This window comes from Aspergillus terreus, genomic scaffold (genome assembly GCF_000149615.1).
Source record: "Aspergillus terreus NIH2624 scaffold_13 genomic scaffold, whole genome shotgun sequence".
In the NCBI taxonomy this organism is placed as follows: domain Eukaryota; kingdom Fungi; phylum Ascomycota; class Eurotiomycetes; order Eurotiales; family Aspergillaceae; genus Aspergillus; species Aspergillus terreus.
In genome coordinates this window covers 1,366,499-1,381,785 of record NT_165936.1, presented here as the reverse complement: position 1 = coordinate 1,381,785, position 15,287 = coordinate 1,366,499, and the positions used below count along the sequence as shown (strand labels likewise).

The 15,287-nt window shown below is 51.2% G+C and overlaps 5 protein-coding genes across 5 annotated transcripts; 3 read left to right on the top strand and 2 right to left on the bottom strand.

The window, feature by feature from the left end:
- Nucleotides 1-145: 145 nt before the first annotated feature.
- ATEG_08987 (cystathionine gamma-synthase) lies at nucleotides 146-2,339 on the bottom strand (the record flags this gene model as incomplete). The annotated part of the gene is made up of 6 exons (XM_001217572.1): nucleotides 146-163; nucleotides 227-340; nucleotides 396-438; nucleotides 495-678; nucleotides 735-2,133; nucleotides 2,295-2,339. 6 exons carry the CDS (start codon nucleotides 2,337-2,339, stop codon nucleotides 146-148), a joined length of 1,803 nt encoding a protein of 600 aa, XP_001217573.1.
- Nucleotides 2,340-2,737: 398 nt separating this feature from the next.
- Nucleotides 2,738-6,151, top strand: ATEG_08986 (rRNA-processing protein UTP22; the record flags this gene model as incomplete). The annotated part of the gene is made up of 3 exons (XM_001217571.1): nucleotides 2,738-6,011; nucleotides 6,043-6,052; nucleotides 6,136-6,151. 3 exons carry the CDS (start codon nucleotides 2,738-2,740, stop codon nucleotides 6,149-6,151), a joined length of 3,300 nt encoding a protein of 1,099 aa, XP_001217572.1.
- Nucleotides 6,152-6,229: 78 nt separating this feature from the next.
- ATEG_08985 (putative nuclear envelope pore membrane protein) lies at nucleotides 6,230-10,168 on the bottom strand (the record flags this gene model as incomplete). The annotated part of the gene is made up of 4 exons (XM_001217570.1): nucleotides 6,230-6,431; nucleotides 6,487-9,465; nucleotides 9,520-9,668; nucleotides 9,725-10,168. 4 exons carry the CDS (start codon nucleotides 10,166-10,168, stop codon nucleotides 6,230-6,232), a joined length of 3,774 nt encoding a protein of 1,257 aa, XP_001217571.1.
- Nucleotides 10,169-10,882: 714 nt separating this feature from the next.
- On the top strand, nucleotides 10,883-12,408 carry ATEG_08984 (ubiquitin C-terminal hydrolase 37; the record flags this gene model as incomplete). Its single annotated transcript, XM_001217569.1, has 5 exons — nucleotides 10,883-11,026; nucleotides 11,082-11,176; nucleotides 11,227-11,571; nucleotides 11,635-11,687; nucleotides 11,807-12,408. The coding sequence occupies 5 exons, from the start codon at nucleotides 10,883-10,885 to the stop codon at nucleotides 12,406-12,408; spliced, it is 1,239 nt and encodes a 412-aa protein (XP_001217570.1).
- Nucleotides 12,409-13,324: 916 nt separating this feature from the next.
- On the top strand, nucleotides 13,325-14,916 carry ATEG_08983 (putative oxysterol binding protein (Orp8); the record flags this gene model as incomplete). Its single annotated transcript, XM_001217568.1, has 6 exons — nucleotides 13,325-13,410; nucleotides 13,471-13,547; nucleotides 13,628-13,667; nucleotides 13,725-13,794; nucleotides 13,845-13,904; nucleotides 13,972-14,916. 6 exons carry the CDS (start codon nucleotides 13,325-13,327, stop codon nucleotides 14,914-14,916), a joined length of 1,278 nt encoding a protein of 425 aa, XP_001217569.1.
- Between the last annotated feature and the right edge of the window lie 371 nt (nucleotides 14,917-15,287).

Below are 15,287 nucleotides of genomic sequence, written 5' to 3'. Positions count from 1 at the left end.
TACTCCGCCGAGTGACATGACTGTCTATCTGCAGCTGAGGCTAGGCCGCCAGCTCATTTTATCCTCATCACTTTATGGAATTTTTTATACTCTGTATGCACAAGCAACATGCATAATGCGCTATTTATTCACGTCATTGTGCGTCTTATATAGTATCTCTTTGCTAATATGTTGAATCATAGTCTCTTCTCCCGTCAGATGAACATCCTCTAGAGCTTTTTCATACCTTGACCTCCGCCACGGCCTGCAGCGCTTCTTCGAATCGAGACCGAAGGTCGGAGATATCCTCCAAGCCAACACTTACCCGTACCAAGTCAAATTCCACACCAAATGATCCCGCCTAACAAGGTAGTTAGCTCAACAGCGTTCGCGAAATAATAAGGGGGAAAACGCACCCAGTCCAGCTCATTGTAATGTGCCAACAGAGTGTACGGGCAACTGTTAATACTTGTTATTATACCACTTCTCCGAGTAGAGATATGCACGTGTCTTACCTCAAAGTAAAGTTTGTACCGAGACTGGGTCCCTTTAGCACCTCCAGACGATCAAAGAACGCAACGGCTTGTGCAGTCGAATCGAACGTAACAGAAAATAATCCACCGTAACCTCCATCGGGAGTACGGAAGGCTTCGTATAGCTCCTTTGATGGGTTGTACTTTGGATAGTACACATTTTTGACTGTGTTATCAGTTAGGAACAGCTCCATCTCGAAAGAAATTCTGGAAAAGACTTACCCAGGGGCGACTCCTTCAACATGGCCGTAATTGCTTCTGTAGTACTGTTGATCTTCGCGATTCTCGACACGAAATCGCGGCTGTTTCTTTCCAGAAATACAGCATCTTCTGCCCAGAGAATGTCTTCATAATCATGGGCGAAGGCACCCTTCAGGGATTCATAGTAGCGGCCATGGGGGTTGAGAACGGCGCTTCCACCCATGACGTTACTATCTCCGCTGAAGATTTTCGTCAGACTGCTGACTACAATATCGGCATATGGTAGGACGTTAATGTTGAGGAAATTTCCCACGGTCTCATCCACGACGACGGCAAAATCGTACTTGTCCGCAAGAACTCGGATCCGTTTCAGGTCGGGAGTTTTGAGTAATGGGTTGCCCGGAAATTCGGTGAACAGACCCAGATATCTTTCGCCATTGCTCAATCGGGTCTCCAGATCGTCTAGATCTTCGGCTGAACCAAGGCCGTAGAACAGACAGCCAGGACCCCATTTCTCTAGAGTCTTTAGGGTGTCAGTATACGGGAACCCAAAACAGATGCTTTTCATGGGGCCCCGAGCCGCCAACAACATTTGGTGGGCGTTAAAGATCGAGCTCATTCCAGTGGGAAATATGAAAACGTCCGACTCGGAAATCCCTGCAATTCTACCTTCCCCAGTTTGCTTCTCAAGCGCTTCACTCAGTTCTACATCAGCCGTGAGGACACCCGCAATGCGTCTGCGGACTGCCAATTTCGCTTGATCCGCAAGCGAAGTACTCAGGTTTCGACCGAATCGTTCTTCGATGAACTGTCCATATTCTACTCCATCGCGTAATCCGCCGTTGCTGTGTGAGTGATCCGCTGTTGTTGTATGGGCACCACCCTGGGCCAGCCCATTCATCGAACCTTTTCCTTGGTACCTTCGCGGGCCTTTGCGGATCACCGGAGTGTCTGACACGGGTTTCTTTTCCACCAGAAAGCCGTCTCTTAGGGCACTGAGACAGAACTCACCCCGTCTGCTGGACACACCATTCCCTGTGTGCTGCCACACCTGTTTGGCGATTGACGCATAGTCCTTTGGATATATGACGGCAGACAAGAGCGACGTCACGGTAGGTGCCTCGGCTTCGGCGTGAGGTGCGGGAACGAAGTCAACAACGCGGACTTTATGCACTTCTTCGGCAGGAATCCTCGACAGTATAAACGAATGGCATACCCGTGCCGTTTTTGGCGAAGGAAACATAGTGGCGGACTCCAATTCGGGGTTTCCATGAAGCCGGACAACTTCAGATGCAAGTTCCTGGATAATTGGGTGCACAAAGAATCGGGGATAACCGCATTGCATCTTATTTACAACCCATGGCTCTCCTTCTTCGTATGCGACAGTGGCCTTCCATGTGGGCAGCGATACACTGACGGCCTGAGGAATGTGTCAGTACAAGTGAAGTATATAAGAATTATGGCGTGTGCGCTCTCTCCCGTGTCCCTTCGAAGAGAATATAAATACTTCCCCTGGAGACCCAAGGACATAATGCAGCAAACAGGGCGGGGTGGAGGAGGCCGTGGGGAATTGATTCTTACATGGTCGGTGTTGGGGGGCACGGTGCCTCCGACGTCCTGGAGCATGATGATCGCAATCCGGAAAAAGAATATTAGAATTGAAATATCGCAAACACACAGAAAGAATGGATGATAGGAATAATAAGGGAAAAAGGGTATGAGTAATAACTGACTACAGCATCCCACCTGCAGCTCTGCGATTTCGGCCCCGCGGTTCCCCACCAGCCAATGACGTGCTACCAGCGATTAGTTATCAGCCCGGCTTATGTAACTATCAGTAAAATCACGTGCGCAGCCCGTCGGAGATCGGAGTTTAGTTTAGCGGTCCGTTCCAATTTTTTTCTTTTAGGAAATTAAGCTTGAGATTTGCATTGCGGTGCTCATGATGGAGACGATATAGAACCGCCACTGTCCCCTTCTCGTTATCTTCTTATTCTCTACCTCATTGGAAAATATCCTCCAAGATGTCTGCCCATTCTGCGAAGAGGAGAAAAATCAGTCCCTCCCCAACCACTGATGAAGGCCCGGCCCCCAAAAGCTTCAAGAATGACCGCTCCGTAGCAGGAGCTTCAGGTCAACAGGGGAAGAGTTCGCGGTCAGCGGAAGTGGCGTTGGCCAGCGGATTCTACAAGTCGAGCTTCTTCAAGCTGCAGTTGGACGAGCTACTCTCCGATTCGAGACCAAATTATGACAAGCAGATTTCGAAACTCCAAGATATCCTCCACAAGCTGAAGAATGCCATTGAATCTCTCCCGGAAAGATCGCCTAAACCGGCGCTCGAAGCGGAGAAGGAGCTGCGCAGCAAACACGGTATCGCTGTTCCATACCCCGACCCTCGTCCTGGAAAGGATACGAAATACACTGTGTCGTACAGTCCGCCCGTCAATGTCAACGTCGTTGGGAGCTTTTCCCTGAGGAATGGTGCTAAAGCAGCTGCGCCGTACACAATCGACCTGGCCGTGACGATGCCGAGCTCCCTCTTCCAGGAAAAAGACTATGTCAATTACCGCTACTTCCACAAGAGAGCATACTACATCGCTTGCCTTGCGGCCGGAATCAAGGAAACGAAAGATCTAGACGTTGGTGTCAAATTTGGATTCCAAGATGGTGATAGTCTTCGGCCGATTATCATATTGGAACCTAACGATTCAGCAAGCAGCGGCGTGAAACACGCGAAATCACAAATCCGCGTTATCACCGCGATCAAGGATGACCTGTTTCCCATCACGCGAACTCTCCCAATGAAAAACAACATTCGCCAAGGTTCAAAGGACAATCAAGAAGATGGGCAGCCGACTCCCTATTACAACGCCGCTCTTCGCTCAGAGGCTACTGTCGGACTTTTCCACAAGCTCTTGTATTCGACTGCCAAGAACTGCGAGGCTTTCAGGGACGCTTGTATACTCGGTCGGACATGGCTTCGCCAGCGCGGATTTACGTCGTCATTCCAATCTGGCGGATTTGGAGGATTTGAATGGGCCGCACTCATGTCCCTCCTCTTTGAGGGTGGAGGCCCCAACGGTAAACCGGTCCTTCTAAAGTCATACAGCAGCTATCAGCTCTTCAAAGCCACCATGCAATTTCTTGCGGGAAGGGATCTCAGGACTCCGTTGTTGCTTTCTGCAAAGGATATTACTTTCCCCGATGGCACACCTGTCCTCTACGATGGCAAGAGAGGCTTGAACGTTCTTTACAAAATGACCCCTTGGTCATATACGTTCCTCCAACATGAAGCCGGAATAACTCTCAAAATGCTGAACGAGTCTCGAGACGACCATTTCGAAAAGGTCTTCATCTTGAAAGTGAACGAACCCATGCTTCGCTTTGACAGGCTTGTCGAGCTTCCAGTGACAGACAATGGAAATACGCTCCAGGCCCTTCGAAACCAGAACTCTGTCTACGAGGTGCTTGGTAGAGCTCTGGGAGATAGAGCCGAGCTCATATACATTTCTGGCCAGTCTCCCAGACCCTGGCCCCTGGACGCAAAGCCTTCGCGAAGTAAGACCCATGCATCTATATCCGTGGGGCTCATCTTGAATTCGGAACATGCTATGCGCGTCGTCGACCATGGTCCATCCGCAGAGGAGAAGGAGGAAGCGGCGTCTTTCCGGACGTTTTGGGGTGAGAAAGCCGAATTGAGGCGTTTCAAGGATGGTAGCATCCGAGAGAGTCTTGTTTGGTCCGACCAGCCTTCCTCGCCCTCCATAGTGTACCAGATCGTGGTATACATTCTGAACCGGCATTTCAATTATGTTGAAGAAGACGTCAAATACGTCGGCGACGAATACGACGATCAGTTGAGGACATGCGGCCATGGCGTGGTGTCATACTCCAGTCCTGCATTTCAACTAATCGGAGACGCTTTCAATTCACTGGAAAAGTCCGTCCATGCCATGGATGATGTCCCCCTTACTATCAGACATCTGGCTCCTGCCAGCCCGTCCCTTCGGTATACTTCCCTCCATGTCCAGAACGGCTCGACCGTCACACGTAGCCCAGTGGATGTCGTGCTCCAGTTTGAAAGCTCGGCGCGGTGGCCCGATGACCTGACAGCCATCCAGATGACCAAGGTGGCTTTCCTTGTCAAGATTGGCGATTCCCTGACATCATCCGGTGTCGCTTCTACATGCAAAGTCGGGCTGGAGAACGAATCCAGCCAAATCCTCAATAACGCCTTCCTGGATATCGTCCATGAGTCCGGCGTCATCTTCCGTTTGAGAATTCATCATGAACGGGAACAGACATTGCTGGAGCGCCAGTTGAAGGAGAAGGGAGCGAGCCCACAGGCCAAACAAGAAATCGCTTTCGCGTTATCTGCCTATAAGCGGCTTTTCAACCAATCCACTCGCCTGACACAAGCGATCCGCACATTGTGCACGCGCTTTCCTCTCCTCTCGCCGACCATTCGTCTCGTCAAGCATTGGTTCAACTGCCATCTTTTCACCGGTTATATCAACGAGGAAGTGATCGAGCTCTTGGTGGCACGGGCCTTCACCCAGCCTTTCCCGTGGGAGAGCCCCTCGAGTGTGATGGCCGGCTTTTTAAGAACCATCCACTTCCTTTCACGATGGGACTGGCAGCAAGAGCCCTTGATGGTCGATCTGGGCGGGGAACTGACGCCGGAAGTCATTGAGACCATTCGCACTCGTTTCTCTGCCTGGAGAAATATCGACCCGGCCATGAACAGTCTTGCCCTCTTTGTCGCCTCCGATATCGACCACGACGGCGTGACATGGACGCAATACGAGATGCCACCGAAGGTTGTGGCTGCTCGGATGTCTAGCCTTGCCAAGGCAGCGGTGAAGCTGCTGCGGGAGAAGGGATATGCCCTCGATATCTCAGAGTTGTTCCAGACGTCTCTGGAGCCTTATGATTTTATCATCACTCTGCGCAGCAAGGTATTGGACGGCCGCTCAGCATCATCGACGAAATTCAAGAACCTGAACCCAGCCCTGGGAGACCCTGCCTCCAACTCGACTGTCGTGAAGTCCTTCATCCGTGATCTGCAAGCCTGCTTCAACCCGAACATTCTTTTCTTCCATGGAGACGAGTATAGCGATGTGATTGCGGGACTTTGGAACCCGCAAACCACAAAACCGAAGGGTTGGAGCCTGAAGACCGCTTATTCGACGATTCCGAGCGTGCTCGAGGATGCAGAGGCGGAGCATGGTCAGGTCTCCATAAATCGTGATGCTATCCTGAATGAAATCTCCCGGCTGGGCGCAGGCTTAGTGGACAGTATTCGGGGCTAGTCGTGATCATTTGGTAGATAGAGCTTTGTATGTTCATGTATTATACCTAATAGCGCCGTTGCAATGCAGTTGAAGGTCCAAACAGAAGCAATCAAGAACGACCAAGACAGCGGACCAAACACGTGAAATGAAAGAAAGACAAACATATAGTGGCAGAACTGGACTAATATAGAAAAGCATTATCTGACATTGAATTTTTGCTGCTCATGCGCCAGGTGCAGACTTCTCAGACTTCTCTATTTGAGCCTGGGAAGAGAAGGAGCAATACTTGTCCTTGATCGCCACAACTTCATACGTTCCTTCATCCGAGGTCTTGATGGTCTTCATGTGCTCGTAAGAGATATCATGTTTGATGTCAAGTATCTCTGGTTTCTTTCCCTTCCGGGTGTTCGAGCTCCGGATGTACCTATTACTTGGTTAGTTCTGCACAGTAAATATGAAAACGGAGTAGCAGGACATACGTGAATTCAAACGGCGGCGTTCCCCAGAACTCGAAATTGAGCTCGGCCTCTCCACCTTCGTGTATATCAATCACAGAAGTTTGCCCTCTGCTGATTCTAACGCTCGGCATCTCGTGAATGGTCTTCGTGATGTTCTTGTGGGCCTTGCATTTTCCGCTGGCTCCGTCGCTGACACCGGTGATGGTGAACACGCCGGGCCTTTCGGCGATACGACGGAAGTTGGTGGTCCGAGACGTAGCCTTTCGGGAGGCTCCATCGAATGTGTAGAATACGTCAAAGGGTGCATGCCCAGACAGAGAGAAGGACAGGCGTTCCCCAACACAATAGTCCGTCTTGGACTCAAGAGGGATTATTGTAGGCACATCGGAGACCGCCACTCTCACAGATGAAGTGTCGAACTCGGTTGTCCGTTGACAACCTCGCGCATCCTGGACCTTCCGAATGCTGACAACATGCTGGCCGAGATCAAGGTGGCGACGCGGTATGGGGAGATTGTGGCGGTTTGAGTTGATGTTAGGGATCGACACGATCTCCGGTTTGGCCTTCGAATGATGTTTGATGGAAATTTCAAGAGCAAACGGAGGCACGCCTTCGAGAGTGACGGGGATCAACTCTTCACCGCTAACGTCTTCCTTGCAGAACCCGTAGATCCGACCCGGAGCGTCGAACCGGGCAGATGGGAGAGGATTGACGGTCTGAGTGACGACAACCGGGACGCTTCGGGGGTCATTATCGTAAAGGTTATCGCCGACGCCAGTGAACTTGTAGGTATAAAGGCCCGGTTCGGAGGTATCCATTTCTATGGAGGTCGCGTGAAGGGCGGTCTTCACACTCTGCACCCGCATAGAGGGGGAACCCCGGGCTGACTTGCGTTGTTGCTCATATCTGATACTGTAAGGGGGGTTACCTGACAGACGAATCTCGAGACTGTCATCCACACCCTGACAGACATCGCGCTTCTCCAGGCGACCACTATCTGAGACAGGCGACCCATCCACAGCAGTGATACGCGGACGAGGAATCCAACTGATCTCGAATGCATTAGCTGCAGGGTCCACGGACCCAGGGCAAGAGGCATCTGAGACCGAGAGGAGTTCATAGCGACCTTCTTGTCCCACAGTCAAAGCACTGTTCTCTTGCCAGAAGGTCTTCTCCGTGGCGGAAGAATCCGTGTCCGTCTTGTATCGTACAGTCCAAGGCCGCTCGCCGCTCAATCGAAGAGGAATATCGATTTTTGAGCCTTGCAATGCCGAATAGCTTCTGCTCTTCTCAATTTCACCGAATGACGCGCGAGGTGGCTTGGAACGAGCCTGAATCTTGATACTATCCTTCAAGGCCCGCTTACAGTTTGAACGATCCTTGACACTTGTCAAGACAAGATTGTATTCGCCGCCACTCACAAGCTTATCCGTCACAATAGTGGAGACGTCGCTGTCCGATTCCAGAACATGCTTCGTCTTCTTGCCATTATGGACGAGCTCGTATTGCAAAGTCCAGGGTGATTCGCCAAGAAACGCAACATCGACGGACACAGGCTCTCCGAAGCAAGCCTTTCGCACTTCCCTTGAACCCAGGAAATGAGCGGACGCCGGCGGTTTCACGTCTTGTTCCAGAACGGGGGTTTTATCTTTGAGGGAACGGGGCGCATATACAGTGTCTGCGATATCCAGGAAGCGGTATCGATACGAGCCCGCTTCGGAGGGAGTGAAGTCCAGTTGAGTGCGCAGGCCATCAATGGTCTGTGACTTCGTTTCTACCCCTTTGGAGTGTTCGATAACATACCGGAGTCGGAAAGGCGGAGAGCCGGTAAGATCTAGGTCAACGAGCAGCCCAACTGGGTTATTTGCACATTTATCGAAGACCTTCTCGTATTTAACGGTGACTTCCGGCTCTGGCGGGTTGTGCAAAAAGCATGACGACGGTTCCAACACCTCCCCAGAGCAGAATTGACTGGACACCGAGTTCAGGTTGTACCACCCAGACTCTCTGATCTGAGGTCTTTGGTTGAGGCTCTTGAGAGTCAGCTGTCGGATTTTACCAGGCGAACCATCCTCGCTCTCCTGGTCACCTCCGCTGAATGAGTACATGAGGGAGAAAGGTCCATCGCCCTCATACCCTTGTCCAGACTGGTGGAATTTGAGGGGAAGGTCGACGTTTTCCCCGCGTGCAACTTCAATGAAATGCTGGGCGTTGCATCCGGAAAGGGACAGTCGTGGTCTCTCGTGGACAGAGAACTGATGCCACTGAGATTGTGACTTGGTGGAGGGCCGGTCAAGTTCATCTAGCAGGGTCGAGTAATTCGCAACGTTTCCGCTGCCATCATGCACTTCTTCAATCGAGTAAAGCCATTCTCCCCCGACATTCAATGACTCGTTCAAAGGAAGCTCAATGACCTGGCTTTGGGCCCAAGCTACATCCGGCTCTCGAGCATTGAACAGAATGCCGGAGTTTCTCTGGCTCAGTAGAGGAGAGCGGAGATGGTCTGGCTGGATGTTCTGGAACGAAAAGCCCCGATCAAGACGGTTCACTTGTCTGCTATATTTGATCTTCAATGGTGGCGTGCCTTCCACGGTCAAGACCAAATTGGAGAGGTCACCCCTGCACTTGTGCGTATGCGAATTTTTGATCAAAGCGCGTGGACACGAAACCACGAGCGCATCCGATACTCGCAAGTGAACGTCAAGGTTGGATTCGTCCACCACCCTTTGGAGACGGTAAAGACCGGGACGCCGAACGGGTAGCAGAAGATCACGATGCAGAGCGTCCGACGAAATTGGGTGGTGCTTTTCGGAATGGCGCTTTATCTGTTTTAGCTGCTTGGAGGGGTACGATATGGTCTCATTGTCGCCGGTGTTGAAATCGAGACGGAACAGCTCGATTAAAATCGGGTCGGTCTGGTTGATTCGGATTGGTAAACTGACGGCCGTGTTTTGGGAATCGATGCAAAGGGGGACCTGATCGGGGTTCAAGGTTGCAGATCTATGATAGAGTTATTAGTATGTCGTATTTTTTGGGGATCAGCCGGACGCATACCCTTCTGGCAAAATATGAACGATTTGCTTTCCGAGAATCAGGGAAGCATTGTGAATGATATCCGCTGGCTTGACACTTCGCTCCGATATGGACAACTCTCGGTCGTAAGCCACCTTGATCATACTCGTAAACCACATGCCGAGAGGGATCTGAAAAGAGCATTAGCTTTCATCTCAACCCCGTTCAAGAGCAGGGTTATGCGCACCGGAATCTGGAACATTAGAAATATATTGCCGGCTACATGGAGCAGGAAGAGGGCCAAAGTCGTGGGGAAGGCCCATTCTAACCAGGGAATGCGTAGGGCCTGCAGGCCGAAGAGGAAAACTCCGTCAATCGAAGCCCATTTCAAAAACAACCATGTTGAATCCAAATCATCCGAAGCTGTGTATGACTCGTAAAGGCGCCAGGCGTTGAGAGCGATATAGAAAGCGACCACGTAGAGTCGTTGGGATGGAGCGTCGATTAGACTGACAGGAATGAGCGGCGAAGGCGCATCGGGAGCGGTGGGGGGCGGTGGTTTGGTCGGGGATCTTCGTTGGACAGCATCTCTAGATCTGGGCTTTGAGGTCGGAGTGGTAAAATCTCTAGATCGCGGAGCAGTTTGAGGTGTCTGGGGGAACGCAGACCGAAGTCGGGGAGTCTCGTTCATGGCATGCTGTGGTCGCGGGCCTTGTGTTCCCACGGATGAGATGCGCCTGCGAACACCAGGGATGAAAGAGATCGGCGGATGCGAAAGGAAGAGAAGGCTGAAAGGGGAACTGGTTACAATGCCCAGTCAACACAAGAGCGAGTTCGTTGTGGTGGGTGGGAGCAGTTGTCGAAGGAGCGGTAGAGGGATGAAGAGAAAAAAAAGCTCTCCGCTTGGTGGAAATCTCTCCCTCACCTGTTGAAAACACGGGATCTCAGTTCTAAACTCTGGTAACCAAGACGATGGATGCGCGTCTAGCACGGATCAACATGCGTGGAAGAAGTAACACCGACAGGGCCGTCGGAGGATGTAACGAGGCAGTTTGTGGTATAGAGAGTTATGGATATGGAAGAGAAATTGCGACGAAGCTCTGGACGCGTGGAGTTCGCGTCGGGACGGGAGCTCCCCCGCCGGCCAATCACCTCTCGCATCATCATGGACCATCACAGTGTATTACTTCCTCTCCTCTACTTCCTCTCGGTGATGTTTCTGCACGAGATTCAACTCCAGTATTCTTTAAAGGATCTAGATGTCTCCATGATACCCAACTAGACCATTCCTATCACACATTCATGCGGTATTCCTCCAGGACCTAGGACCCTCTAGGACCCTTATCTTCTATCTTTCCTCATTCTTTCTCCCCTCATCCAACTGATCGGGCGAGTGGTGGTCAAGATGACCCAGCGCCCGAAACGGAGACGTCTGAATGCCTCCAATCAATCAGACAATTCCCCCGAATCAGAACATGACCCCTATCGGCCAGCAACACCTCAGGAAAAAGCACAGTGGAATGGCTTCTGTGAGCTAGAATCCGAACCCGTATGATAGCTATTCTCTTAGCGTCCTTGGGTCCATATGAACTGACACATGCAAGGCCCTATTCAATGTCATGCTGCGCGAGTTTGGGGTGAAAGGCGTCAAAGTCCAAGAAGTGGTGTCACTAGATGACGAGATGATGGCTCTTCTCAAGTAAGGATTTCTAAAACCGTTCCTAAATGTTGCTAACACTCTACTAACAGCAAACCTGTCTACGGCCTAATATTTCTATTCCGATGGCGGGAGGATGATCCCGAGAAGCAAGAGGCGAGTTGTCCAGAAGGCATATGGTTTGCAAATCAGGTCTGTCTACACGCTATCAATCTAGACTTAATGTCTGAGATGGCTACTAATGCTCTACGTCAGACCGCAAGCAATGCCTGTGCCAGTGTGGCGCTACTGAATATAGTCAATAACATCGAAGAGATCGAGCTGGGGGAGCATCTTCAGCACTTCAAAGACTTTACGATGAAATTTACTCCCGCGCTCCGCGGAGACGCAATCAGCAATTTTGATTTCGTGAAACAAGTTCATAATTCGTTTGCAAGGTATGTATGGCCTGGATATAATAACCCCTAAATTTGATCCCATAACTGTTAACTATGGAGCAGGAAAATGGATATTCTGAACTCCGACCTCCAACTCAAACAGGAGACAGCCTCTCGTGGCTCCCGCAAGGGCAAGAACAATCACTCTGACCAGGATTCAGATGCCGCATTTCACTTCATCGCCTTCGTCCCGGCCCGAGGGAAAGTATGGAAATTTGATGGCTTGGAACGCCAGCCTCAAGCTCTCGGTATGAGCGCCTCGTCTTAGACAGACCCGCATCAGTAATAACCTGCATCACAGGGCCATGTACGCCCGACGACGACTGGCTGGAACTGGTCAGACCCAACATCATCACCAGGATGGCCGAGTACGAGGAAGGTCAAATTCAGTTTTCTATCCTGAGTCTGGCCAGGGACCCGCTTCCAGACCTCGTCAAGAAGCTGGCTATCAATGTGAGGTCGCTGGAACTTCTCAACCAGCGCATCGGTTCCGAACGAGAACGAGGTTCAGACTTGGGATTTGCGGAGCCGCTGCTGGAAAACACACTACTAGGTCCTGATGCGAGTTACGGCTTGGAACTGGACCAGATCGATCAAGCTACTGTAGCCCCAGAGGAGGTCGAGACATACCAAAAATGCTCAGTGGAAGAAGCCATACAAGCCCGGAAACAGCTGGCATTGGCGCAGGCATCACTACGCGTGTCGATCCGGGAGGAACAGCAATCGCATCAGGCCGATGAGGACTATGCTGCTGGACGGAGGTATGACTATGGACCGGCGGTCAGAACGTGGGTGCGATTCTTGGCGCGCAAGCGGAAAATTGAGGAACTGATGTAGGTCATGTATGTAGCACGCCAGTAATGAAGATCCGCGAGTGATTGAGAGCATGCGAGAGTCTCAAAGAGTAAGAAGTCGCATATGATTCTTTTCTTCGCATTCAAATGCCCGGTGGGTAGTTGGCAGAGGGGAAAAGGGAGAACTGCTGCTGTACTACATCCGTCCTCGTGATGTGCCGATTGGATGAGAGCCCGTTTCCGCTCTTTGCAAAGGTACTCTTGACCTCCTGGCGTCAAGGGACTCGGGACAGTGAAATACTTCCAGATTCTTCCATGCTGGCTGATGTTCTCACTCGCTCACTTCTCTCATCATTGCGGCCCTTCTGTCATTTTCCGTAAGAGCTCACTCCAATCGGTCAGCCACAGAACCCTCGGTCACGAAACCCTTCTCAGGCGATCTTCAAGGTCACTCGGTCTTCTGAGTCTGACCAACGCTCCCTCGGCATCTGATACCGACGGTTGAGAGTCTCCCCAAGAGACAAGAGACAAAAGACAAAAGACAAAGAGAGACCGACGAACGGACCCAAGAGTCGGTGACGTATTGCAAACCGCCCCCTCTCCAAACGAGGCAAAAAAAGGACGGACGTCACCGCCTGCCCGTCCGACACCCGCTTCGTTTCAAAGCGACCTCTCCACTCCCCAAATACATTAACCATTCTGATTCCTGCTGTCAATACGCCCTGTGGTTTGCTGGTCAAGTCGGGCAAGACTGGTCTCTTCCTGATAGTTCTCTATCTCCTCGTTGGTTCCTGTGTTTGCCCCTGCTATTGGTGACGGGTTCCCCAATCTAGAGCCCGCATCGGACCCTTGCGCTGGTCTGTCTGTCGCCACGAACTGTTGTTCCCCCCAACAACAAAAGGAAAAATTAATACTGTTGCCTTCCACCTCCCAACACTCTCTATCTTACCAGTTTCGAAATGTCTTCGACCGCGGCATCGGAGGCCCCCGAAAAGGCCCCTGACGACTCCTCCAAGCTCAAAACGTTCCTATCTATTTTGAAAAAGTATGTATTGCTGTGATAGCTGGCGCCGTGATCATGCTAACGCTATCGGGTGGCGGCTAGGTTCATCGGGGTGGCTGATATTGCATCTGTTCGTTTCTCGTTGCCTGCACATCTTTTGGAGCCCACTCCCAACCTAGGTAGGTTGTGATCTTCTCCATGCCCCGGTGCAGTCCCGCCACGTGAGATCAGACGGCTGACCGTTTCGGAATCGTTACAGAATACTGGAACTACTTGGATCGGCCGGAGACCTTTGCAAGGTCAGCAAGATAGCCTTTGATAGCCCAGGCTTGCTTTTTCTGACAGCCGTGTCGCAGTATTGGTAAATCGGATGATCCGCTGGGTCGGATGTTGGAAGTGTTGAGGTTTTGGTTCACCAAGGATCTGGTATGCCTTCATGCGTGATGATAAGGGATTGTTTTCACTAACAGGCCCAGAAATACATCAAGGGAAAGCCGTGCAAGCCCTATAATTCTACCTTGGGCGAGTTCTTCCGGGTGCGTCATCTGTCTTCCGAGGCTACCTGGCTCTCCTACCCTGGACTAATATATTTGCTGAATTTAGTGCACCTGGGAGGTCGACAACATCTTACCAGAGGTACCCGTGAAGTCGACTACCGCAAATGGCAGCTCTTCTGTCACAGACAGCCACGAGGGGAAGGCCAAGATATGTTATCTGACTGAGCAAACGTCACACCACCCTCCAGTGTCCGCCTTCTTCATTGACTGCCGCGAGACAGGCGTTTCGGCTCGTGGATTCGATCAAATCAGCGCCAAGTTCACCGGCACGAGCATTCGCGTCACGCCTGGTCAGCACAACCTGGGAATATTTGTCAACATAGAGAAGCGGGATAATGAGGAGTATCAGTTGACGCACCCTGCTGCTCATCTGGGTGGCTTGATGCGGGGAGCACTGACCATCTCTGTCTCCGACACTTGCTACATCACCTGCGCCAAAACGCGCATCAAGGTGATTCTGCAGTACCTGGAAGAAGGATGGATTGGTCGGGCGCAGAATAAGGTGGAGGGAGTCATTTTCCGGTATGACCCAGACAATGACACAACGACGCGTGTCAAAGACGTTCCGGAAGGCGACGTCCTGGCGAAAATCAGTGGGTCGTGGCATGGGAAAGTCTTCTACACGGTGCCGGGCACCAACGAGCCCCAGCTCTTGATCGACATCACCCCTCTCTTCCCGGCTCCAAAGAATGTCCCGCCAAGTGAAGAGCAGCTGTCCAATGAATCCCGCAAGTTCTGGTCGAACGTCACAGAGGCCATTCTAGACAAGAGGTACAGCCAGGCGACCAAGCTGAAGCAGGAAATCGAAGAACGGCAACGCCAAAAGGCTGCTGAGCGGCAGGAAAAGAACGAAACTTGGCAACCTCGGTTTTTCACTGGTGCAGTCACGCCGCTGGGAAAACCAGAGCTCACAGAGGAAGGCTGGAAGGCCCTTGAGGGGCTTCGTCATGATAAATACACTTTGGAGGAGAGCACAAACAAGGGTGCATAGACCCCTTCGAACTGTATATGGATTGGACGAGTTGGCGTACATGGTGAAAGAACTGATGCATACATCTGCTGTTTGGTCAATTCTATCTTGCGTTCTGGCCCTTCCCTATGTTGGATATAACACCTACACACATATCTGGTGTCCGTTCCTTGATACATGTTATAATATACTTTAGATCTCTTTTCGGTACAGAGTCAGCTGGACTTCACTCGTTGGGATTGTGGAGAAACCTTTGGAGCATGTTCTTCAATGCAGATTAGCAGCAAGGTTATATATAAACTATCCATGAGTTATTTATCCAGTCCACAACACGATGCTACATGCAAGTCTATTAAAAGGCACATGATCAATTGATAAGCGTCACCTGTACA